The 27,820-nt window shown below is 41.8% G+C and overlaps 1 protein-coding gene across 5 annotated transcripts in view; it reads left to right on the top strand.

The window, feature by feature from the left end:
- The window catches only part of LOC115092158 (mitochondrial ornithine transporter 1-like), a 42,195-nt gene extending 15,395 nt beyond the window's left edge, over positions 1-26,800 (top strand). For all 5 annotated transcript variants that reach the window (XM_029602773.1, XM_029602770.1, XM_029602772.1 and 2 more), the window contains exons 3-7: positions 16,572-16,830; positions 19,059-19,196; positions 19,634-19,803; positions 20,583-20,741; positions 23,115-26,800. In XM_029602773.1, the coding sequence (XP_029458633.1) occupies positions 16,572-16,830; positions 19,059-19,196; positions 19,634-19,803; positions 20,583-20,741; positions 23,115-23,236 (848 nt within the window). In that variant the 3' untranslated portion in view covers positions 23,237-26,800. The remainder of the gene's footprint in view (positions 1-16,571; positions 16,831-19,058; positions 19,197-19,633; positions 19,804-20,582; positions 20,742-23,114) is intronic.
- The last annotated feature ends 1,020 nt before the right edge of the window (positions 26,801-27,820 follow it).

Raw genomic sequence — 27,820 nt, forward strand, 5'->3', positions numbered from 1 at the left:
AACAAATTTATTAGTTATCTTGTTACTTGCTTGACCTTATGCCTTTTCTGCTTTGACAATGGTTATATTGAAGGGATGCAGGGTAGGATCTGTCCTGATATAGGATACCCTTTCAGTTTTGGTCTGTCTCCATCTGCTGGACAGGGGGCTCAACCCACGGTCTGGACTGATCCGTGGTACTAGAGGAACGAAAATTAGCAGGTAGGAACCAATTTTCCTTTACTTCAAATACTAATGATCAATATTATCCTTCTTTATCTTTGGCTTATTTAAATGTTTGTTCTGTTACGTATAAGGTAGATATGCTTTTTTTTTTTTTTTTTTAATTAGAGATGACAGCTTAGACATGCTATTGCTTCCTGAAACTTGGCACCATGTTTATGACACTTTTCTTCTGAATGTAACGTCTTGGTTATGCATTTTTCCGTCAAGCTGGGACTTATAGATTAAGATGCTTTAACTTTGCATTTATTTGCTTTTGAAGCAGGTAATGGCCATGAAAGCCTTACGTTGAAATTGAAGGATTGATTTCTGCTTTCATTTATCGTCCTCCTGTCTGCCATTCCATATTATTGTGTACATTAGGCAACTTGGGAGTTGGTGGGCAGGTTTACTGCTGATTTGCTTCATTTTTGACTGAGAGACAGTCCCAGGTTAGAACTGAACAGTGGCAGTCAACCTGGTATGACCTTAAGGTTGGTATTCCCCAGGGATCTGTCCTATCAGCTACTTTATTTAATGTTTATCTGTGTATACTATGTCTGAATTTAGATCCGTTTTCTCCTTTTTAGAAAATTTATGCAGATGATATTCAGTTATTTTTTTCTGTTCAGGCTAACATAATGAATACATTAATTCAAGTTAGTCATTGTCTGGGACAAATTAAATCTTGGATGTTAGCTAACAAATTGGTATTAAATATTCAGAAAGCAGAGGCTATATGGATTTCACATCATCCTATTCCAGAATCATCAATCAAAGGTAATTTTATACCTTTTGCTGATTCTGTTAACAATCTACGATTTCATCTAGATTCAGCTGTGACTTATCCGTCTCTTAGAAGAATGCTTTTGTGATCAGGCTTTTTACAAGTTAAGATTATTAAGACATCTGAATTACTTATCAAGGAATGATTTCAGGATAATGGTTCAGGCTTTTATTTTAACCTGTTGATTATGAAAATGCTTTACTTATCGAGTTGCCCAAATATTGGTTATGTGCAATGCGGTTCAGTTAGTAATGCGAGACAAGTTAAGAAAGCGTGTTTCACCAGTGCTGGTTACGTGTGATACAGAGAATAAAAGTCAAATGTTTAACACCTGTGTTTAGGTCAATTAAAGGGGATGGGACTGTCTTATTTGTCTTGCCTTCTCAATCTCTGCGTTCCATGGACGATCTATTATTGGTTGTGCCCTTTTTTTGAAAATACTCGTTTTGCAGAAACTCTTGCTCAGGCTTTTTCTATAATTGGTCCAATACTGTGGATTGCTGGAATAGATACCCAGTTATTTGCAACTTAATCCTGATATTATCTTTCAGTAAGCAGCTAAAAGCTTTATTAGTTCAAGACGTTTTTGTTAATGTGTATTATATTGTTTGTTCTGTTTAATTATGGATACATTCTTTTTCTTTTAGATTGTTTGATTTTTTTTTTCTATTTATGTTATGTTCACTACTTAGTATGATTAATTCACTTTAAGTGGTCTATAAGAATTTTAAATAAATAAATTAGTGTTGAAGGAAGTCTCTTGGCGCTATAGCCCTAGTAGAAGCCACTAGCCAACTAGACTGGAAACCCAATGGAGCAGAAGGAAATTGGTGGGCCAAACTCTCCTCCAACACTAAAAATATACACTCAAAATCATCAGGTATCTAAAAGTGCAAGACATTGGTCAGGCCTGACCCACTACATTACCGTTCCATGGTTTTTCTTGTCACTTTAATCCCTTGATAATCTTGAGAGTGAGTTACAGGAGCTTCTTCCATTCCAAGTGAACAATGAGAATACCCCCTACCGCTGTAGATTTGGTTGTTATGGTCAGAGATTTCCTCTGAGCTGTTGAGTTTGGCAGATCTCAGCCAGTCCAGCCTGTCAGTAGTGAGCTGGATGAGTGAAATCCATCCTCCTCCTAGACGGTGAACAGGACATGTCTCGACTAGATGGTCGGCTGTGTGCGTTTTTCCATCTTCACAGGCTGCACAGATGCAGAGGTTCCAGTTGGATAGATGGGGGTTGCTTCCTCCAATGCCTGTTTGCAAACTTGAACGGCACAACTCCTTGGGGCCGATGCAGTACAGTGCACTCAGCCGAGCGCACTGTATAACCCGCACTCAGACGCGGGTTAAATAGGCGCTAATCCACCCCCTAATGCAATAGGGGGATTAGTGACTATTTAACGCGCGTCCGATGTGGAGTAAATGCGATAGCGCTCATCACATGCAAATGCATGTGAATGAGGTTATTACTCATTCATTCTGCATTCAAAAAAAAAGTGTGCTTTTCAGACGCACATTTATCTCTCAGATATTAACGCCTGCCTAGAGCAGGCGTTAATAGCTGAGCACATGTAAAAGAAGTACAGAAAAGCAGAAAAAACTGCTTTTCTGTACTTCTTTTCTTAAGTAAAAAAAAAAAAAAAGAACCTCGGCAGACTGCCGAGTTATGAAGTTCAACGCCGGTAAACTCTGCGTCTGTTTTCATAACCGGCCGTCTGTCAGTAATGAAAACGGACGCCGTTCAGGATAATATTTTGCCACTGCCGATTGTCAACAGAATTATTTAGCTCAGGGTTTATAAGAGCAGAAGATTGCTGACCCAGGTTCCTAAATGTTTTTTTTGGTGGGGGAGGGGATGTTCTGGGGAGGGGGGAAGAGCTTACAGTGCTGATTCTCATCATCATCTCACACGTAATGGCAGTAGAGTGCAAAGCCAGCACAGTGTCATCGCTCCCCCCTGGCATAGCACCGAGCGCTTTTCTGAATCAGCGGCCACTTACGGGGGGGGCTCAGTTCGGCCTTAGGCCTGCATGGACGGCCGGAGTAGAAGGAAGCTCTCAGGAAAAGGGAAGGGAAGGGACGAGCGCTGGCGCCTTCTGACGCCCACGCACTTCAAAAAACAGTCGGGGAGCAGGAGCCTCGGTAGCGCATATGGATTTGCAAGAGTTGCCCAGGCACATACACTGGGATTGGGGGTGGAGAGTAATACAAATAAACAGGGACAAAAGCAGGGGGGGGCAAATGAATGAAAGAAAACTAGCATATAAATATCTTTTTCGACAAGCAAGTTATAAACTTTGAAGCATTTACTAAACATTGCAAATGTCTTTGTGTTGTTTTGAAACCCTTCTCTCAGATTGAAGTGGAATGGAGCAACAGTCCATCTTTGGCCAATCAGCTGTGACCAATGTCACAAAATTAGTTTCTTTCACGGCAGTGAATGACATCATAAGGGCACTCCGACAGCCATGGTCAAAATAAAGAAGCCTGAAACAAGCTACATTTAAGCAATAGAGCCCACTCGTACGACCTAATCATGCTAACATATGTCCCAAGTCCCCATAAGGCAGGACAAAGATGTTATCTCTTTTAGAACATAGAATAAAACTACATTTTCATTAAATTAATTTTAAAATTGTGCCTATATATGTATCAGATATTGTTCTAAGGTACGGCCACAGTTGTTATGCAAGATCAGCTGTAATGAATGAAACTGGAAAGGGCATTCCACCCATAATGCCAGGATTGTGAGTCTGGTGGTCAGTGCTGTGAAATGCAGAGTATTGAGTCCCTTTCAGCACTTTCTCTGTGTGCTGTCAGGTCATCAGCACAAGCAGTAGCACTTTCTGAATGCTGATGTGGCGAGGCGTGCTTTTTTTTTTTTTGGCACATCAAACATTGTGTACTTCTGAAGGGACGTAGTACTGAACATGGATACAAGTTTGTTTGTTTGGGTTTTTTCCCCCAAGTACTTCCACTCTATCAAAACTCTGTTGCAGTGTGGAGAATTTAGCGAGGTGCTAGCAATGAGCCTGCTAAGCACTGCAAACCTCCATAATTACTGGACATTCTGTGTCTGTCCACATGGTAGTTTGGAGGGTTAAATCGAGGTGTGAGAATGGAGGGTGTTTCCGCAGAAAGAGTAGCATTCATGATTGCATGAGTTTTCAGTACCGTTTGCAAGCGGTGGAGCTAAATGATGCAATGTCATCTACCTGCTGGAAAGTACAAAAAAAATATTGCTGCAGGCAATGAGGTTTGCCTTTATATAACCAGAAAATAACATGCTCATGTAACAGAATTCCCACAAAGAGTTAGCAGCAGGTCATGCTACAGAACTTAATTTATTTAACAGCGAATACCTAGATTTCAGGGGCAATAAAAAATGCCCCTTTCTTCAAAAAGAAGGAATAAAGTATAACACCTGTACGCTGAAAGTTCTGTGGCTTTTTTTGCATTTTAAAACCCATCTCTTTTCATTTACTCCCTGCCCCCTTTTTCTTTAAAACAGGGAGCAGCAGGAGAAGATAAAGAAATGTTTATGTTTAAAAATGTAACTTGCTTGGGGGGGGAAGTGAAGTCACACGGGCTGATGGACGCCTGATGGCTGTGCTCCCGCTCCTAAAATACAAAATCCTCACACACCACTGCGATCCGTTTATTTGAATCCACGGCAGAAACGGTGTTGGGCTGCAGATTGCTGTGCCATGTCAGCGTGGAAGAAAGCCTTCCACCTGAAGCATTTTTTCATATGCAGCAGGGGGCTGTGCTGCGAGAGGAGGACGTGACGGGAGAGGAGCCAGTGGAAGATGGCGCCAGTGAGGTAGGCCGGGCGGATGTCGCAGTTAGACCAGGCTTAGTGAAGGGACTGGAAATAGAATCTCTTATTATTTATTTATTTATTTAACACTTTTCTATACCGACCTTCATGGTTGAGGACCATATCAGATCGGTTTACATCGAAAGAGGGAACTGTAACAAGAGCCGTAGGTAAAAACAGGAAGAACAAAGTTACATTCAACAAGGGTAGTAAACTTGGAAGCAAGACTGCTAGAAAGAAAAAGTCTAAGGAACGTTAAAGAGTCAGGGTAGGCTCTTATTATTATTATATAATTATTATTATTATTGGAGCAGATTTCCAGAGCTAAATAAGACCAGATATGGGATCGCTTCAAAAACAACCATTGAGTCTGGTTGGTGACGTGCGCAAGGAGGGCGCTGATTTGGGAGCCCGAGTTGATGATGTTGAAACCAGTTTGGAAGAGCATGAATCGGGGGGGGGGACTTGGAAAGTAGTGCAAATTTTGCAAAGTGAAAATGTTGTCATGAGAAGAATGTATTGAAGATCTAGAAAATAGATCCCGGAGGGGGAACCTGCACATAAGAGGAATCCCCGAAGGAATGGCCTACCTTGACTGTACGATGGTGGCAACAAGTATATGTATGGCCATTTTAAGCCATGATGAAGACGTGAAAGGAAATCACACAATTGATTTAGAAAGAGCTCATCGAGCATGGGCTAAACTGAGAGGTAATATGGCAAGAGACATTGTGGTTTGTTTCCACAAATATTCTGTTAAAGAAAAGGTGCTCAACCAAGCAAGGAAGACGAGAGAAATTTTGCGGAGAGGTCACAAAGTGGAAATTTTTCAGGATCTTTCCCCATTAACCATCAAAACAAAGAAGGGATTTCAGAGATATTCTTCAAGTGCTGCGTAAAGAAAACTGCACGTACAAATGGTTGTGCCCATTTGGATTACAATTAACTATCAATGGCATGGTTTCCCCTGGTTAAAATGGTCGAGGAGGAGGAGGAAGTGACGTCACCCTCAGGGATGGTCGCTTGACTAGAGAGCTCCTCCGACCACAGACTTAATCCCTAAATAATATAACCATCGCTTCAACAAAATTCGTATTACCAGTGCAGGCTCCGAGCCTCTGAGCGTCCTGATGTCCACGAGACGCAAACAAATTGACTTTAAAAAGTTTTCTTATAAAAAAGCGGAAGGAGACGGGAGGACCGCGTGTGAGGAGGAAATGGCGGCGCTGGAAGACGCGGCCTCCGAGCAGGACAGTGCGGACGAACAGGCAAGCCAGGTACCGGGCGCATTCCCGACCAAAGACGAAATGAAAACGTGGTTTGCGGAGTTGAAATCCGAGCTCGCTACTAAAACAAATGATATTAAACAGTCCATAGAAGACCTCCGCAGCGAGATGGCCGACCAGGGGCGTCGGCTTTTCGAGCTGGAAACACGAGTAGATGCTAACTGCGATCATTTTAAAACTATGCGGGAACAACAAACCCATACGCAAACAGAGCTGGAGCGATTAAATGAAAAACTTGAGGACTTGGAAAATCGCTCGAGGCGGCATAATATTCGGTTTAGGGGAATCCCGGAGTCTCCTGCAAACGGAAACTGTGAAGAGGTGGTAAAGCAAATCTGTGCCATGCTGACAGCGTCCTCAGCCGCTTCGACTTCTGAAACGTTAGCAGGGGACATTAAGATTGACAGGGCTCACCGAGTAATGGGACCTCGGGTAGCCAACAAACCCAAAGATATTTTGGCGTGTTTTCACGATTATACCACGAAAGACCGACTTATGAACATCGCCCGAAAACAGGCAACGTGGCAATGGCAGGGGGAAGCCATTATGGTCTTTCCTGATCTTTCACCTATTACTATACGGCGGCGACAAGAACTGAAACCGGTGACAGATTTTCTCCGTGCAGAAAACATACGGTACCGCTGGCTCTTCCCTTTTGGCATAAGTTTCACATTAAAGGGGGATCCCCATCGTGTCAAGACTCTACTGGAAGCGGCGCGCTTGATTCATCAGGCAGGATATGCTGGATTTGATCACCTTATAATGCCGCCTAAACCCCACAGCCGCAGGGAGACCTTTCCGCAATGGCAGAGAGTAGACCGGGGTGACAAAAGACTACGCCGGAATATACCCCATTCTGAGGTTTCGGGTGTTGGCCCGTGAACTGTAGGAGATCGCATGGATTAATTTTTGCATGGGACATCTGGTGGCAGCATTGACTGTTACGCAGGAGCCTCTTTTTCTTTTTCTTTTTCTATTATGCTAGGCTCCACCAAGGGAAGGCTCGGGCAGAGCCCCTTTATGTACTCATGGATGGTTATCCTTTTTCTGTTCTTATGCATAATCTCTTAAGGGATGTATTGTTATTTGTTCACTACTAGTTATTATTATGTGGTTTGGATAAGTTTTTTAGTCACCTAGGGATGACTAACTTCTCTCTACTGAGGTCAAGTTGGATAGTACTTGTACTCCATCTTGAGGGGGATATGGTAAAGCGAGGGGGGAAGGGGTTGGGTGGGCGGGGGGAGGGAACAGTCCCATGCATTATGTAATGATTGATGGGGTTTTTACTTTGCGGGTCTATCCTAGAATGTATACTGAGGCCGGTTGGGGCGAGTCGGGACCGTTATGCCTTTTGTGGGTGGTTGGTAGCCTGTGGGACGCTGGATATAAGCTTTATATGATTCGGGGATGGTCTGTCTAACTTTTTTATCCCTTAATGTTAAGGGTCTTAATTCCCCATATAAAAGACATAGTCTCTATTCGGAATTGCAATCTTCTAATGCCACCATTGCGTTCCTCCAAGAGACCCACCTTAAACGGCGACATGAAATTCTACTCAGACACCCTTTATACCCCGTACAATACTGGACTGCGAGGCCTCTCAGTCACAAATATTTAGGGGTGGGAATTTTAATTCACAAAGACTTGCTGTATGAGGAAGTCGCTTGTTATAGGGATCCGGAGGGCCGATATCTCCTTCTGATTTTAGTAATAGGAGGGATCACATTTACTTTGGTTAATGTCTATGCTCCCAACTCTGGTCAGGGCCAGTATCTTCAGAGGATCTCCCGTTTATTAGATCAACATGCCAAGGGCCATCTTTTGATAGGTGGCGATTTTAATCTCACCATAAATCCTCACTTGGCTAACTCCGGGGGGGGCGGCCACACTTGCTAATAGGGAATGTGGGGCTCTTAGGTCTTTTATCACTCAATGGCTGCTGGTAGATGTATGGCGCTGCTGGAATCCCAGGGGCAGAGCTTATACTTTTTATTCCAGGGCACACCAATCATATTCTAGGATTGATAATTTTTTTGTTTCTAAAAGTTGCGTAAATCAGGTACAAACTCCCCAAATCGGTCCTATCTCCTGGTCGGACCATGGTCCGATATCTTTTCAATTTGCTTTAAATAATTATGAGAGGGGCCATCAATACTGGCGGTTAAATGAGAGTCTATTAGCAGATGATGCTTTCGTGCAACAAATACAATCGGATATTGAGGAGCATGTGACGATTAATGATCAGGAGGGGATCTCGCCTATGATATTATGGGACTGTCTAAAAGCGGTGCTATGGGGGAAGTTCATTGCTAGGGGGTCCTACCTTAAAAAACAGCGTATCAAAGACAAAACTGATACTTTACAGCGGTTACATGAATTGAGCCTTCAACACCAGCATAATGGGGGAACCCACCTCTTGGAGACCATGGATAGTTTGAGGGCTCACTTGGAGCATCTAGAGTCGGCTCGGATTGCCCATACTTTACTTCTTACGAAACAATCTTACTATGAGGGGGGCAATAAAGCGGGGAGACTCTTGTCTAAAAAGCTTAAAGCCCAACAGGTGCAAAATAATATTATTAAAATCAAGGATGAGAGCGGGGGGATGCTTACATCAAACTCGGATATTCGACAGAGGTTTATCCGGTTTTATTCAGAGTTATATGCCACGGATACCGCTATTTCTTCTCAAGGCATTGAGAGGTATCTCTCTTCTGTATCCCTACCCTCCATATCACTAGCCAATCAGGAGTTTTTGGACCGCGATATTTCCCCAGCCGAAGTACAGTGGGCGATCCAGAGTCTGAAGGTGGGAAAGTCCCCTGGCCTAGATGGCTTTACGGCGGTTTTCTATAAAAAATTCGCGGGGTTGGTAATATCTATTTTAGTCCGCCTGTTTAACGCTTTGCAGGGTAACCTCTCCCTGTCGACCTCGGCTAATCTGGCAGGGGTGACTATTCTGGCGAAACCAGGGCGAGACCCTACTATTTGCGGTTCCTATCGCCCGATCTCTCTGATTAACTTAGATATGAAGCTCCTTGCTAAAATTCTGGCTAACAGACTTAATAATTTTCTTCCCCAACTCATTCATGTTGATCAATCGGGGTTCATACCAGGTCGAATGGCCTCTGATAATGTAAGGAAAATAATTGATTTAATTGGCCTGGCCCGAACGACTGAGATACCATTATTGCTATTGGCGGTCGATGCTGAAAAAGCATTCGACTTTGTTCATTGGCCCTTCCTTTTTCAAACAATGAGGGCTTATCATTTTGGGGATAAATTCATTCGGTGGATCCAAAAACTTTATACAGCTCCACAAGCATGTCTCAAAATTAACGGGGGTTATTCGGATCCGTTTATAGTTGGTAGGGGTACCCGACAAGGTTGCCCTTTATCTCCGTTGCTTTTTGCCTTATTTTTGGAACCTTTTACACATCATATCCGAGCCCATCATCGAATCCAGGGGCTGGGCTTGGGAACGTTCTCCTCCAAAATGTCCCTTTTTGCGGACGATATTTTATTTACTATTACCCAACCTGGGGAGTCCCTCTGCGCCTTGTCAACAGAACTCTCGGCCTTTAGCGAGGTGTCGGGATTTAAAATAAACTGGGACAAGTCGGAATTACTAAATGTTAATGTTCCTGAGGCGGTGACTGCGCAAATTAAGAAATCCCATCCTTTTAAATGGGCCAAAGGCAAATTGAAATACCTGGGGATATATCTTGGGGGGGGAGTCTGATATTTTCCAACTTAACTATCCCCCATTACTTGCTAAAATCTATAAGGAATTGGAGGAGTGGGATAGGTACCACATATCCTGGCTGGGAAGACTAGCGGTAATAAAGATGAACATTCTACCAAGGCTTTTATACCTGTTTCAAACTTTACCTATTGTGGTACCCAATAAATTGTTAGACAAATGGCAAAGTAGACTCTTAAAGTATTTGTGGCAGGCAAAACAACCTAGGATTAAGAAAACCATTTTATACCTCTCCAAATCCCAAGGAGGACTAGGGATGCCGTCATTGCACGGGTACCATGGGGCGGCTCATTTAAAAGCCGCAGTGGACTGGAATAATCCTCATAGCTCGAAGCCCTGGGTACAATTGGAACAAGCTATGTTAGGTGACTTACCTTTATCGGCCTTACTCTGGCAGAATAAGCGCACATGGCATCCTTTGGTTAGTTTGCCTGAGACTGTTCGTGCTACTCTGGCAGTATGGCATAAATGGAGGACTACTTTGGTGGGCCCCAGGCAAACTTTTTCTAGTACACATTTATTCCACCACCACTCCTTTTGCAAGGCTGCACAGTGTCGGCGGCTTCACCATTGGCGGTCCTTGGGTATTTATGCGATTACTCATATATGGGTTCCAGGGGGTTTTGTACCTTTTCATAGTCTACGAGAGCGTTATTCTTTAGACCCTACGGACCTATATTTTTACACACAAGTGGTCCACTTTGTTACTCACTCATTACAATTGACCGACTTAAGTCTGGGTTTACCCCCTGAAGCTATGTGCCAACAAGCGGGGAAGACCAGAAAGCACATTTCGCGTATTTATGCTCTTTTGATAGGCATCTCCTCGTCAAAAGAATCACATATAATTGCCTGGGAAAGGGATCTGGGAGTATCCTGGACGGTGGACTCCTGGCACAAATTATCTCAGTCGGTGGGTAAGGGACTTATCTCCTCCACACACATAGAAAATGGCTATAAATTATTGTTTCGCTGGTATTGGACTCCAGACAGATTGTGTCGGCGCCACTTATCTCAGTCCGACAGGTGCTGGAAACAGTGCCAAGGTCTAGGTACATTTATACACATGTGGTGGGAATGTCCTAAAATCCAGTTATTTTGGGACACAGTGTCCGATTGGATTACTACAGTTCTTGCTAGGGAGGTGGTTCTTACCCCTGCCCAGGCACTGCTCAATAAAGAGGACACCGATCTTACAGTTTTTCAGAATCTTTTTATTAAATACACTGTTACCGTTTCTAGGGGGGCATTGGCCAAATGCTGGAAAGGTTCCGAAGTTCCGTCTATTCTTGAAGTACAGAAGTTGCTGGCTCTGACGCACACACTGGGGGAAATCACAGCACATAAACACAAGACGATGTCTAAGTTTCGAAAAATTTGGCAACCATATGAACGGTGGACAGCCTCTAAGGATGTTTAGATACTTGTTTTAAAGGTGCATGCAGTCTCCTACTCTTTATAGGGTTTACGTGTTCCATATCTATGGGGTGCCTTCAACTTCCTGATATGCATTTTCCTCTGTTACTGTATGTTAGACCGATTTGTTTAGACTTATTACAGTCTGACTCCTGATTATTCATTGTTTTCACATGTGCGGGAGGTGGGGGGGGGGTAGGGGAGATATATCTCAGTCAGAGATATATATCTGTTATCAATGTATACTGACAATCTATGAAGGTCAAGGCTCTGTTCTTTGGCTGTGGCCTCTATTTTTATTATGTTTTATTATGATGTTGAGCATAATTATTTGTTACTGTTTTGAGTGATTGTCAATAAAAACTTTACAAATTAAAAAAAAAAAATGGTCGAGGAGGTGGCTAAGATTGTACATACAGCGGGGCTCCTGGGAATCTGGACTTTACTGAATCGGCCTGTTTGTTAGCAAAACCAGGAAGGGATGAAACGTTATGTGGATCATATTGGCCCATTTCACTTATCAGTCTAGATCTGAAGATCTTGGCAAAAGTCTTAGCTGGGGTGCTAGGATCTGTTGCCTGACATTAATCCACCCAGATCAAACTGGGTTTGTCCCAGCGCGATTAGCTTCTGATAATATTAGAAGAGTAATAAATCTAATTTGGTAGGCCTAGCATAGGCATATTCCTTTGGTGCTGTTGACTGTGGATGCCTAAAAGTCTTTTTGATATGGTTTCATTGGGATTATCTATTGGGATTGTGGAGAATTTCTCAAAGTGGGTCATAAAATTATATACAAAAGCCTAGTGCGTGTATAAAAGTTAACAGGAGTTATTCTCAAGCTTTTCCAATAGGTAGAGGAACGTGTCAGGATTGTTCTCTATCACCCCCTCCTTTTTACTTTATATCTTGAACCTTTAGCTGAAAGGATTAGGAACCTACTTGATATTCAGGGCGCTAAGATGGGTGGTAGTGGTTATAAATTATCTGTTTACAGATGATGATCTGTTCACTGCAGCATATCTGGAGGAATCCAATCCTCTTTTATTAGGCGAATTGTAGAGTTTTAGCAGGGTCTTAGGAAATAAGATGAATGCAGATAAGTCAGAACATTTCGGTATCAGAAGCTTAAATGTTAAACATTAAGAATAGCTTCCCATTTAGGATAGCTAAACTGGGGCAAAGTATTTAAGAGTAAAAATAAATCCAAATTTGGAAAATCTGTTTAAGTTGAATTATGGAGATTTATGGAAGAGGGTGGATGAGGATCTTCTGAGATGAGATAGGGGAGATCTCATGTGGCTAAGCAGAATAGCACTACTAAATCATCACAGAGGAACTCGGCAAAATATCATGCCCACACTTCATTGTACCAAAAGTTTTTTTTAACATCATTTCTATCATCACACTGCTATGCGACCACAATATCTTCTTATATTAAAAAAATCACACCACATTCATGCATTACCCTACATTCATACCACTCATACCCTCCATACCTCATATCTCTTAAAACATTACTGGTTTTTCTTACTGATAACCCAAGTGATATCTCACCACATCCATGTGTCTATACATTAATTTTCAGCACTAATTAACATTGTAATATTCTGGATCACATAACCCTCACATTGCATAATGAAGCAGAATAGCAGCCATAAAGATGAATATCCTGCCCGGGTTTTGCTATTTGTTTCAAACTCTTCCTGTGGCTATTACAGATGAGTGTTTTGCTTTGAGGAAACGCAAATTATTTAGATTCATTTGGAAGTGACAACCTCCTAGGGTAGTGAGAGAGGTTATCTGACAAAGATGGGGGGATTGGGTATACCTTGCTTACAGTGGTATTATGTGGTAGCCCATGTTAAAGTAATTATAGATTGGCAAAGGGGAGGAAGTGGACATGAAAGGTGGATACACATGGAACAGGTGTTGCTGAATAATATCTCACCTGAGGTGCTAGTTTGGATACCTAAGCAGGCAAGAATTTTACCTTCAGTTTTGTCTGCTGTTATAGGCTTAACTTTAGAGATTTAGGATAAATAGAAGGCTATTTTGACAGGAGATGGAAGATATTATTATAATAGATAAGCAAAAGGCATCACTTCTTAAGTATTTAACGTGGCTCAATCAGTTTCAAAAAATCCAAAGGATATACTATTTTATATGTGAGCACGTAACAAAGTTTTTAAAGATGCCGCATCAGCAAGCCTGTCAACGTGTTCAACCCTTCAGAGTTGGACCGTCCGGTCTTCTAATCATCTGCGGCTCTTAGCGGCTGTATAGCCTGTAAATAATTGGCGGCTGTGTAGCCTGTAAATCATATCAGAAGAGTGACAGAATAAAGATCTTGTGTGCTCCGTCCAAAACTGGGTGTCACGGCTCGAAAGCCTGTGGCAATGTTGAACAATTTATATGTCTGTCCCAACTGTACAGTCAAGATAGCTGTAAGGCTTGCAAATTTATACTTTTATATCGATATGTCACGGCTCAGAAGCCTCTTGCAATGTTGAACAGTTAGTCCGTCTGCCCTGACTGTACAGTGTATCTTTCAACCCAACAACGGCCGGTGTTTCGCTGCTGGATTGCAGCTTCGTCAGGGGTAAATTACCTAAGGAACAAACATTGAAATGCCAAAATCAGACATGAAATAAAGAAATCATCACTTAGCTTAATGGTGTAGATGAGCCAACCTCTTTCTTACGGACGCCGGGTCTCATGATGATTCATCTCAAAAGCGGGACAGAGACAGCCCCAACCAGGTTGTGAAAATTAAATAGCCCGCGGAAAAATCAAACGTGATGACGTCATAACGCATCGTTGGCATGGCAACCATGTCAACAAAACCGCAGTAGATGTTTCCTCTATGCCTATTCCAGGAAAACTTGTAATTCCAAAGCAGAATTAAGACCAACGGGTTGTTCTGTATTCAATAAATGGATCCAACGTTGTTCTTCTTGCAACAAGACTGTTGGCTCATCTACACCATTAAGCTAAGTAATGATTTCTTTATTTCATGTCTGATTTTGGCATTTCAATGTTTGTCCTTAGGTAATTTACCCCTGACGAAGCTGCAATCCAGCAGCGAAACACTGGCCGTTGTTGGGTTGAAAGATACTGTACAGTCGGGGCAGACGGACTAACTGTTCAACATTGCTACAGGCTTTTGAGCCGTGACATATCGATATAAAAGTATAAATTTGCAAACCTTACAGCTATCTTGACTGTACAGTTGGGACAGACGGATAAATTGTTCAACATTGCCACAAGCTTTCGAGCCGTGACACCCGGTTCACTGGCTTCATTGCCGTTTTGGATGGAGCACACAAGATCTTTATTCTGTCACTTTTCTGATATGATTTACAGGCTACACAGCCACCAATTATTTACAGGCTATACAGCCGCTAAGAGCCGCAGATGATTAGAAGACCGGACGGTCCAACTCTGAAGGGTTGAACACAGTGACAGGCTTGCTGATGCGGCATCTTTAAAAACTTTGTTACGTGCTCTCATATAAAATAGTATATCCTTTGGATTTTTTGAAACTGATTGAGCCACGTTAAATACTTAAGAAGTGATGCCTTTTGCTTATCTATTTTGATTTACAAGACCCATTTAGCGTTCTTTTTGCTATTTTGTCAGATATTATTATAAGACATCTTTTTATTATAATAAGGAGTTTCTACCAGGTATTACCATATTTACTGCTAAACAGTGGAAGGAAAAGGGATTCTATAGATTGGAATATATCTGGGATGGAAAGAAGTTATGAGGTTGATAAAATGCAAAAACTTTATGGGTTACCAGATATGGATTATTTTTATTTTCAAGTGGACCATTTTCTTAGCTAAAGAGAGAAATTGGAAGATATGAGAAAAGGAAAATCACTCTTTGAAGGTTATTGTGAACATGCCATGCGATTGACAAGGGGGATTTCTAAAATATATAGCCTATTAAATGGGGTGTGTGCTTTTTTTCCCTCACATATGTCAGCATAGGAGTGCGATTTGGGGCAAATGATGGATGATAAGATTTGGGAAGTGTGTTTTCCTCTATAAAACGAAGTTCCATTTCAGCAAGAATTGTTGAAAATAGTTATAAAGTATTGTATCGCTGGTATCTTACTCCTGAATGCAGCACACTTTGTATCCAGTGGTGGGTGATAAATGCTGGCGACAGTGTGGGTTGAGGGGCACCTTTTTGCATGTATAGTGGGGATTGCCCAAAAATTGTGTTGTTCTGGGATAAGATTATAAAACCGATGAAAGAAATTGTAGGGAGGGAGGTGCTGAGGGATCCACTTTTCCTTCTATTGAATATTCCAGTACAAGAATGGGGTAAATCAGAAATGGCTTCTCTTGCGGTTGCAGCCAGATGTGAATTGGTGTTTACTGGAAGGAAATATTCAGCTCCTACAAGGAGAGGAGTGATTACATGTTCGAAAAAGGGTTACTATAAGAGTAAATTGACTGTGTTTAAGGGAAAGCGAAAAGCAGTTTTCAAAGAGTGTTGGAAACCATATGAGAGTTGGAAATCACAGTCCTAGAGAGCTATATTGGATTGACAGCATATATAAGTTTAGTACTTTAATGATTTGTAATTTGTACTTGTATTCAAATGCTTCCCTAATATATTGGACACCAAGGAGGTTGAGGATTGGGGGGCTATATGTGTATTGGAACTGATGTCCATGTTGAATTTAAACCTGAAATTTATACTATAGTATATTATATTGATGTATAGTGTTTGAGATCTTTGTTGGCTGGATAAATTGTTGTGGACCAAATATGTGTTTGATATTATGTTGTTGTTGTAGCTCAAACTCAGGAAAATAAAAATTATTAATTACAAAAATCAAAGTATAGTGATTTTATTTTACGACCCTTATATTTCTTTGCACCTCAGCCAACTCATTTAGGAGCACTTTTCTGGCAGAATTGTGGTACGCAGGGCAGAGTGAGGCCTAGTGAGCCGTAATCTGTGTAACAGTAAATGACGGCAGGTACAGACAAAAACGGTCCAGCCCGTCTGCCCAGCAAGGTGTTTGGGGTTGTAATTGCTGCGCCGTGCAAGTTGCCTCCATGCAGAAAAGTCACTGCAGGGTACCTCCGTGCTTCATTTCCATCCTCTTGTAAATCGTAGATCTGCACAGATTTTCTCCTTCATCTAGATCACCACAAGCAGTTGCCAAGTAGTGAACGAAGCATGTGAGGCAGGCTGAATTTGCTCGACTGCTGTCCTCTTTCCATTGTGCTCAGGATGTAAGTCTTCCACTGTATTGCTTCAGGTGGGACGGCGTGCGTGTTGGTCGGGCAGCCCTTCGACACGGCGAAGGTGAAGATGCAGACATTCCCTGACTTGTACCGAGGACTTAAGGACTGCGCTGTGACGACCTACAGACAAGTGGGGTTTAGAGCCTTCTACAAGGGGACCATCCCGGCGCTGCTGGCTAACATAGCCGAAAACTCAGTTCTCTTCATGAGCTATGGATTCTGTCAGCAAGTGGTGAGGAGCATTCTTGGACTACACAGGAATATAATGCTAAGGTGAGCAGGCTTAAGCGTTTTGCATGTGGTACCTTCAAAGCTACACTAGTGATCACTATTTCAAAAATAAAAGATTAGCATGGACCAGCTGAAAATCTGGTCGACTGCTGAATGCTGCCGCAATATAATAAGAAAACAAAGGTGAGTCTTTTGGAGAGACAGATCATTTATTCTTTTTTCCATAAAGTTACAGGGCAAACCAGACTTTGCTGGAAAGATCTAGGAATTGCCCTGAAACGTTCTGGGGATACCCTTCTGCGGCAGAGACTTTGCGATACACTTGTCTGTTCTTTTTTTAAATTCCACCTTTCCAAGACAGCCTGCGTTGCCACCTTTTCCCGCACCTCCTGCATTTCAGTTGCTTTGATATTATTTTTACGTAAAGAGCTGCTCCTCCCTCTTTCCTGGCATCCCTATCCTTGTTAAACAGATTACAGCCGGCGTGGCTGCATCGCATTCGTGGGACTCATTGAAATAAGTCTCTGTGATAGCAACAAGATCGAGATTTGCGTCCATCATCAGGGCTTGCAGATCTGGAATTTTAATGTCTAGACAGGTCTTCCAGCTATTTCTCCTTGCCTTGCCTACACTCTTCGGCAGCCTTATACCTGCTCTCCTTGTCTTCCCTGTGGCTCAAAGATGGCCTAGTGAGCGCCTCCTTTACTGCAACCTCTCTAACCACCTTATTATGCCAGTATATTTAAAGATACCTCACTCTGAAAAATGAGCTCCCGAGCGACTGTCAGCTTTCCCCCATGATCTAATTTAAAAGCCACTTTGTCTCTTTTTTAAATGTTAGTACCAGCAGTCTGGTTCCACCCTGGTTAAGGTGAAGCCCATTCTGTCTTGAATAGGTTCCCCCTTCTCAAAAATGTTCCCCTGTTCCTAACAAATCTAAAACCTTCTTCCCTGCACCATTGCCTCATCCATGCATTGAGGTTCTGGTGTCCTCCTGTGTGCAAAACAGGGAGTATTTCTGAGAAGACAGCCCTGGAGTTTCTGGATTTTGATTTCCTACCTAAAAGCCTATGTTTGGCATCCAGAATCTTCCTCTTGCACCTTCTTAACGTCATTGGTTCCCCACTCGTATCACGAGAGCACTCTCCAAAATCCCATCTGGGTGACCCATGAGTCTGCTACCTTCGCATTAGGTAGTGGACTTCACGCGCCATCGTATGTTACCATTCAACGTGGCAGACAAAAACTGGTTCCCTGTAAGTACAAGGATCAGTCCAGACTGCTGGGTTATGCCTCCCCTTCCAGCAGATGGAGTCAGAGAAAAGCTGAAAAGACCCCCCCTTACATACCGGGGTGCCACCTGCGTCCCCTTCAGTATCTCTCTGACTCCAGCAGATGCAGAGGCATGACCTGCTGTCCTGATCCCTGTCAAAATTTCAAGTTACAAGTGTTTGGCATGACCAGGTTTGGTTATTGATATTTTGTCTATTACCTTTGACTAGATCAATTTAAAAAAAAAAAAAAAGGAGGGAAACAAGAAAGACACTTAAGCATTTCTCTCTAAGGCAGGCAAGGCAGGGCATTGCCCTTAAGCCTTTATACCCGGAGATTTTGGCTGCTAGCCCGGTGACTGAGGAGACTATTTACCGGTGGGCCGGTCACTTTCTCCCCTTTTCTATCTTGCGCCAGAGAAGGGTCATTCCTCTGGCTAGATCACTGCCTACTTAGAGAGATACTGAAGGGGATGCAGGTGGCACACCGGTATGTATGGGGGTGCCTTTTCAGTTTTGTCTGACTCCATCTGGTGGAGGGGAGGCATAACCCAGCAGTCTGGACTGATCCATGGTACTACAGGAACGAAAATTAGCAGGTAAGAACCAATTTTCCTTTTTCACTTTGTTTTATGAACCTTTGGGGCTGCTTTCGGTGATTAAGTTGCTTGCATCTCTTGACACTGTTCCTTTTATGTGTCTGATTATTTCTCTTAAGAAAGCTATTTTCAGGTGTAAATATTTTCTTAATACACACTAGCCTTTGTTTTGTTCTTGATAGGGGATTATCTCAGAGAAGTGCATTCATATTATGACGGGTTCCTGCTGATTGTGGTGTTATGTAACTTTGTGAGAACTACCCAAACCTCCCCCAATTAATCACAAGAATGAGAAATCCAGCGTGTGAGATTGTGGCATTTTCCCTGCTCAGCGATCTGGTTTGTTCCCTGTTGAGTGGTTCTGTGTTTGAAGACTTGCCCTCTCTGGGTTTTCTTACAGCGATCTTCAGAATGCAGCTGCGGGCTCGGTTGCATCTGTATTCTCATCTCTCGTGCTTTGCCCCACGGAGCTGGTGAAATGTCGCCTGCAGGCCATGCATGAGTTACATTCATCTGGAAAAGTGCAAGAACGGCACAAGTAAGTGTAGGATTTTAATGACGCGTTTGTCAAGATGTTGTGTACACAAGGCCCAATGATGTCAGGCGCTCTAAGGGGCTTCTCACAGTTTGGAACCATGGGAAGAATGCTTAGTGCTTGTGAGCTATGGGGATGCATGAGTCACAGTTTATGCAACCATGAGCAATCCCACCACACGCTGGCAGTCGCATTTGTAACCTCACTTTATGGAAAGGAATTCGCATTGCTTACCGGTGGCACTTCCCACTAAGTGCTCATATGACACTCAAGTACCAAACACACACACACAGTCGCTCTTACTCACTTAACTCTCCTGATTTTGTTTCAGAATATCGATTTTTGTTGACCGGCTGCCGGTTTGCACCTCTGTGTTTAAGCAGAGAGTTGAATGATACCTCGGAGGGCATAGCACTCATCATTTCCTTCCCTTCTGTTAGTACAGTTTGGTCAGTGAAAGGTATCATTCGCAACGAAGGCCCATTGGGATTTTACCAGGGACTGTCAAGCACTTTATTCCGAGAGATGCCAGGATATTTCTTGTTTTTTGGTGGATATGAACTGAGTCGAACATTGTTTGCTTCAGGCGGGAAGTCAAAAGAGGAGCTAGGTGAGTGCAACCTGATTGATTAACTTCGTACTCTAGATTTCTTCAGATAATTCTGTATTCTGCTGCTCTGTAAAGTAAATGAGTTCAGTACTTGGAGGGGATGCTGACTTGCTCAAGATCACAGGTGGATCTGAACGCTTGAAAATAGAGCAGAGCTCCAGTAGCCTGTACTAGTCCTGGAGAAATCTGGCCTCTCATTGTAGGCCGTGCCACATTTTATTTATTTAAAACATTTTTGCATTGATGGCACATGATTAATTTGTAATCTATACCACTCATTTTCATTATCGTGCCTTGTTGTAAACCATTGTGATGGTTAGCTAACTTAATGACGGTATAGAAAAGTTTTTAAATAAATAAAATAAGTGGTTTACAGGAAGAACATACATCCTTTGTTGCAGACAAAAAAAAATTTTTTTAAAAACCAGCAGCACTTTTAAGAGCCACACTTCAAGATCACAGTCCTTCCGGTCTGATACGATCTATACTCCATTTACAATGGAAATCAAGTGAAATATTGGATCAACAGAAGAATTATCCCCAGAAGATGATAAACACGAAATTTCTCAACCACATGAATCTTCAGATGGGAAGAATCCCATGTGCTTGAATAAATGTGGGGGAAATGTGCCTGTTCTGTAATATAAAAAGGTGAAAGTCTTTGTGGAACGGAAGTCACTTCATACTGGAGGCAGTCGATGTTTCCAAAACCTAGCAAAGCAGGACTGGTAAAGTCTGGCTGTGTCCCCTTTCGTCTTTTGTAACATTTGTTCTTTCAGGCCCTATCGCTCTGATGGTAAGCGGTGGCTTTGGTGGTATCGCTCTGTGGCTGGCCGTGTATCCAGTGGACTGTGTCAAATCCAGAATCCAGGTCCTTTCTGCAGCAGGAAAACAGGCCGGCTTTATGAGAACTCTCACATGCCTGGTGAAATATGAAGGTGAGCATTTTAAACAAAGCAAGCAGCCGATAAGTGTTTGTTCAGCTGAAGTCACCTTTAACTGTTCCTTTGCTAAAGTAACAAGTGGGCCATGTGTCCTCTCACCAGTTCTACACACACTTGTTGATGGCTTTCTTTAGTTGAATAATGTAAAAAAAAAAAAAAAAAAAAAGTCCTCTCTCAAAGTCCCATTTTTTGCTCTTCTATGCACTGATACTACATTATAAATAGATGGACACGATCTGCCTATAATGCTTATTTATTTATTTTTTTAACACTAAAATACAAGCAATATGATTCACACTCCTGTCCGTAATCTCCCCCTCTGCCAGTCAGAACATACTTGATGTCCCTTCTCTTAAAACTGCTTGACTGTCCGAGACCTGCAACATTGCACTTTAAGCCCTCCTACTCATACCTGGGGGTAGATTTGTGTCCTGGGATCTTCTTGAAGGCTGGGAAGTCACTGTCCTTATAAACATTGAGTCTCCTCTGACATACAGCTCAGTTTGTGGAGTTGGAAGTTGTATAGTGCTAGCGGGACTCGGACTGTTCATGCCTTTTCTGTGCAGGAGCACCAGGTGGACTGTCAGCACTATTTCCACACTTCTGCTAGTGAGGAGCGTAGAAAGACCTACACTGGGCTAACAGCTAGCTGGAGCTAAAAGGAGCATTCTCATTCTTTTTATATTTCAGCTCCTGTGGTATGAAGACGTATCATGAAAATAAACTAACTTTTACACCTAGGGGTATTTTTTTTTTCAGCATCATGGATAAGTTCATCAGCAAATATGCATATAAGTTACACCAATTATCAAAACAGACTTAGGAAAAAAAAAAGTCCTCTTTGAAAATGATCCTGGCAAAAACCTTGCACACACACAATTATACCTGCTATTTAGTGCACAAAATTTAAAATAAAAAAACATTTGTGCATCAAGACCCAACCCCACCCAGAATACACCACCTTATCCCTGTGTGCGTAAAAGTGTGCACGGATTGGTCCTGCAAGTCTCTTGCAGGACCTTACCCGTTTCTGCGGGTAAGCACTATTTTACCCGCAGAAGTCCCTCTCAAAACAAGAGACCCACTTTCTATACTCCCCGAGCTCAGCAAAAAAAAACCAAAAACTCCTTAATGGAGAGAGGCTTTAACGACAAGCAGAAAAAGCATTTGAACAATCAAATTAAACATAATGAGGGTAAATAACGAAAGTTCTTTCCAGGGGTAAAATTGCATGTCACTCATGGATATTGGGACTTTATTGCCCAGCCTAAAGGGGGCAAAAATCACCCATTTTCTACAGTGCAGATAATTTTGTTGGCATTGTAAAGAGGTGTTCCTAGGGTGAAAAATGGAGCAATGTACATAAGAACATAAGAAGTTGCCATGCTGGGTCAGACCAAGGGTCCATCAAGCCCAGCATCCTGTTTCCAACAGAGGTCAAACTAGGCCACAAGAACCTGCCAAGTACCCAAACACTAAGAAGAACCCATGCTACTGCTGCAATTAATTATTCACTAACCAACCTCTTTCCCTTTGTGAAAATATTCTCCAACACCCACTATACAAGGGAAACCCTTGCTTGGTGGTTCTTGTGCGGTGGCTATGTCTAAGGACAACCACTTTGTAATTGTCCCTTTTTATAGCCCCATATATTGCTCTTTATTGTTCACTTTATGTATCCATTTTTTCTTTTTTAATTTTTCTTTTTAATTATTTTTGTAAAACATGTCCCTCTGGCTACCGATCCGACCCAGCCAGCAATTTTGCCCTTTTGCGATGTACTTATCTTAGGCTACCGCCCTTGTTACTTGTTATGGGTTCGGATCCGCCTGCCCGACCTTGGCCATGTTTCGGCAAAACGTTGCCTGCTTCAGGGACTATGAGAGAACGATCTACTGTGTCTGTTCCGGGTTCACAGAATTGAGACGTTTAGTTCACATTTGAGAAGGTAAAGGCACCGCTCACTTTAAGAGAATTTAACAAATTATATATATATTGAAAAGCATGGGCCCCAGTACAGATCCCTGAGGCACTCCACTGTTTACCCTTTTCCACTGAGAAAATTGATCATAGTTTTACCTAAAAGATATTACCCACAGAGAAAGCAGGCACAATTCTGTGCCCATAATTGTTGAGGGGGCAACAATCAAAACAAAGGTCTGCATCTACTTGCATCATCGCAAAAAATGTTTGCCCCCATTCTGAATCAGCTGCAGCTCGTGAACAGTAGTGTTAGCTCCCTTCTAAAACACAGTGGTGGGCTCTGCATTGTGGAAATCCGCTAGGACAGTTTTACTATTTATAATTGTAACAGAATTGGAGAAATGCTCATCCTTCTGTACTTTTAACACTTGACCTCCATTGCAGGCCTGGCAGCCCTCTATTCCGGATTAACCCCCACAATGATCCGAGCATTCCCTGCCAATGGTGCTCTCTTCGTGGCCTACGAATACAGCCGGAAGTTGATGATGAAACAGCTTGACTCCTAATGAGCCCAATCTGTCTAGAAACCTTCAGGTCATCTCAGTGTTGGTTTTCAGGGTACACTGCAGAAAGGGGCATGTCTGGCTGGATGTGAAACAGCTTTAATGTAATGCTCCCGCCATTCTAAAGAGAGGTTCTGTGGGCATCATATTACTAACAAGTATGTACTTGGGGGCTTTTGGGATTGGGTCCTACTTTTTATTTTTCCTTACTAAACTAGCAAACCCTGTGTATTTATGATATTTGTTTGTGCAATCCAAAAGTCTGTGAGCATGTACTAGCATCATAAGGATGTTAACTCTGTTACATGCCTCATCATCGGGATCCAACCCAGGAGCGGTCACTCTGTGACTACACCGTTACTCCTACCTCTGATTTGGAATGGACATTAGAATGCCATCAGCGTATGTCGTCACAGAGAGGACAATACTCATGCAACATAAAGCATTTGACATCCATTTTCAACACATTCCACAATCGTCGTAGATGGTCCATTTTGTAACTGAAACAGTTTTCCATCTGCCTGTATGCTATGATGTGGTACAGGAAAGCAGGGCTCAGGTGTCTCACACGGGCATCTGTGTGCCAAGGGGAGAGGGAGAGCAATGGCTGCTGCCAGCTTTTGAATGGCATGGAAGGGTTCAGTCTCAGAGGAGACCTTCCTTCCAGCCCTCAGCTGAAAAGGGGACCTGGTCCAGCTGGGTAAGTTCCCTGGCTGCAGAGGAAACAATTTCTAAAACTTACTAGATGATAAGGTCAAGTAAGGGCTGTGGACCAGTAATGCCATTAAATGCACAGTGCATTTTAAGAAGCTATTTTATATTAGCAGTTATTTCTACAAATATGATGCATTTATGACAGAGGTGGGCAAACTAGGGTGCATGGGCCACCACCAGTCCTTGAGAGGTCTTCATCTGGCCTTTGAAATTAGTTGGGTCCTGGCCCGTGCTGGAGAGAGTAGGTCAGGGCTGGAAACAATGTCAGTGGCCCAGAAAAGATTTTGCCCTTGGGTCTCTGCAGACATGCTGCTTGCATCACTGGGTGGGGATCCCCTGGACCCTAACTAACTCTGCTCCAGCCTGGGCACCTAATGGGGACCACAGGCCCAAAGTTTTGCCCACACCCATTTTAGAAGGATAGTGGCTTGCAATGTGCAGTTCTCAAGCGAGTAGAAGCACGTTTCTATTCTCATACCTCCTACCTCTACCAAGTAAGTGAAGAAATCTGCCAGTGTCTGTTACTGTTTGTTTATACTTAAGTATACTTTTTTTTTTGTTGCTTCAAAAAAATAAATAAATAAAAAATCATGATATTTATGATGGTTTAAAGCTGCCCATGAATAGAACACAATCCATATATGTTCAGTTTCAAAATGTTTAAATACATCCATTCTTCCCATCAGAGAAAGCCTGACAATAGGAACAGTGAACTCTGACAATATCAGTCTTCTCGCACCAGGGTGTTGGCTCTATAAATGGGGAGATTTGGGGCATTTCAAAATTGAAAGAAGAGGTGAACTACAAAAAAAACCAAATATGATCTAGCAAGATGAAAGGTGCATCCCTGTACCACACGCCTAGCTCTGTTAATTAAAATTCAAAGGCTCTGGCCTAGGAAGGCCTCCTTGCATGACGCAGACCAGGATGGAACTGCTCCACCCTTCCTGGCCCTTGGTTTCCCATGAACAGTGATGGATTTATTTTCTGAGCCCCATTGGCTCAAAGAGGGTGAGACATATTTCTCATAAATATACGGTACTGTAAAAGGAGACTATATACATTTTACTAGTTATTTTCTCTAACCATGGGGGACTGGTCCCTGACAAATGGATTGATTTCTTCTTCAGTTGCATTCATTGTCTTCAAGCCCCCATTGTAGAGTTGGAGGCACCCAACTCACAGAGAGAATAACTTTTTAAATTAAATGTAGTTGGATAGTACTATAGTATAGGGCTTTTCAAAGAACATAAGGACCAATAAAAATGCTTACAATGGCAGCAATTTGCTTGGGGATTCTGTTTAAAGCACATTTCATGTCAGTGTGCTGGACTATATTGAGTTAGTACTGAACTGTAAATATGCATTCTTTGTAAAAACAAATCAAGCAAGAGATGATTGACAACTAAGAGCCATTTTCAGTAGATTTTTCTTGCCTCGTTATTTAACTGCATAACATGAGTCAGTAACACAGTACAGCACATGAGTGATTTAACAATGGCATGTCCAGAAAATGTATAACATAGCAATGACAGCAGAAAAGGACCAAATGATCCATCCAGTCTGCCCAGCAAATCTCTTTCGGTAGTATCTGCCTCGCCATGCATGTTACTCCCTGTTTCTCTTAAGGGTAGCAACTGCTGCTCCTTGGAGTTACTTGATGATGCTAATGTGGTTTGCTTAGGGACTTGGCCTTAGAAGTAGTCCTGTACTTTTTCACTTGTCTGCATATCCATACCCCACACTGGAAAATTCTGTGCAAGTAGAAAGTATTCAATTTAAGGCACATGCAGACAACTATGAAATTTGATAGCTGAAGATGTACTATGTATCTGAATTAGCTGACACGCTGTTTCCAAATTACCCTTCTGACGAAGACAGTTGTGAAGTCAAAAGAACTAGGCTTTTGATGCAGTAATCAAAAGTTGTGGTATTTGTTGTATGAATGTCTAGGTTGGACCTACGAGTGATCATGTAAGTGTTGCACAAGCAGTTTATTCCAAGTTGTGATATGAATGTCTCACATCTCTGAACTATGAGCAAAAGTGAAAAAATGTGAGAAAAATCTATTCACCCTTAAGACAAGAGTTCTAGACATGTGAAGATTGCATCAAAAGGTAGACAAAAGATCTTACCGAGGACAGTGTCCCAATAGGTTAGTACAAGATACACCATGGCCACGACTCAATACAAGATCACAGACATTCAAGAAAACCATTTAAAGCAATGTCCCTGGCTCCATGGATAAATCTAGGTCCATACTGGTGGCAGCTGCTATATATTTGTCATCATAGATTGTCTTTGTGCTTAAGGAAAAATACATTCAGCTGCTGGATACAAAGTTCCAGATATTTTCATTAACTATGTTTTGATGCTCAGAATGTCAATTAGTCAAGAAACTGAAATGACTCCATACCAGCAATGAAAGTAAATTCAACACAGACAAAATTGAGAATTTTATGAAGAAATATAGAAATCTTAAGAAGACATTTCAATATTCACCATCCCAAAACGGAACTGCAGGACGTACTAACTGAACATTAGTAGAAGCAGCAAGAATGCTGGTGATAAGATCTGGACTACCTGTCAAGTTTTAGGCTAAAGCAGTAAGAAACCATTCTAACAAGTCATTGAAAGAAAAATCAACCTTAGTGGCATGGAAAGAGAAGCAGCAGAGTTTTTGGCATGCATTCCCAAGCAATATCAGAAGTAGTTAGATGCTAAGAGCAAACCTAGTCTCTATTTGTTATTATGAGAACAGGAAATTACATTTCAAATATCCCAGAATTAAGAAGATTCTGACTTACAGAGATCCAAAATTTCTCAAGTCAAAAAAAAAAAAAAGTTAAAATTCTAGAAAATGGAGGTGACACTGAGGAAATATGATCTGATCACTTATTTCTCAAATGAAGAGAATATTGGATATAACCAAGAAGCAACGATGAAAAGTCAATTGATAATGAAAGAGATTGGCACATGAACTTCCATTATCTATGGCAGAACTGCATAGTGAAATCTCATCAACAGAAACAACCAGACAAGCAGGAACTATATTATTCAATATATAAGGCACAACTCTGTGATAGACTAATATAAAAGGCAAAGTATTAGTGCAACAGTGTTTATCATAAAACAAAATACTAGTATGCAAAGATGCAATGAAGACTGGCCAGCATAATAAATGAAAACTTGGAAACTAATGCCAAGAAAGGACATGAAAGTTATTACATCAAAATGGATATACACATTAAAATTAAGTCCTATTAATGATGTGATGTGATACAAAGCACAACTAGTGGCAGTTGGTTATGTTCAGTGATAAGGAGCAGATTTATCAAGAAACATTCATTGTTGATGAAAGTGACAACACAAATTATTAATTTTAGCAACTGAAGAAAGTATGTGACAGTTTGTGTAAAAACAGTATATTTTCACAGAGAATTACAAGATCCAAAGCTATATGAAGCAACCTCAATATTGCTGAAGAGGAGAAAAGTAGATGAGTTTGCAAGCTCAAAAAGGCAATACAGAATATGTGTTAAAACAATCAGGTTGTGCATAGTACATGACATTAGATCAAATACTATATGACAGTGGTTATCATCAAGTAGAAGCAGGTTAATGCTTATAATATGATATAGGCTATTTATGTTGATGACAGGCTGGTAATAACAAATGACAAGCTTCTACAAAAAGTAAATATTTTAGACCTAGATTGAGCTAAGAGATTTAGGAGAGCCAATTGGAATCTTGGGTATTGATAGAGAGAGAAATGCAGACAAAAAACAATTGTTAATCAGCCAAAAGAACTATATTGAAGAAATCCTAAAAACCTTTTGACATGAATGACTAAGCCAGTATTAATACCTACTT

Source organism: Rhinatrema bivittatum, chromosome 5 (genome assembly GCF_901001135.1).
Source record: "Rhinatrema bivittatum chromosome 5, aRhiBiv1.1, whole genome shotgun sequence".
NCBI classification, from domain to species: Eukaryota; Metazoa; Chordata; class Amphibia; order Gymnophiona; family Rhinatrematidae; genus Rhinatrema; species Rhinatrema bivittatum.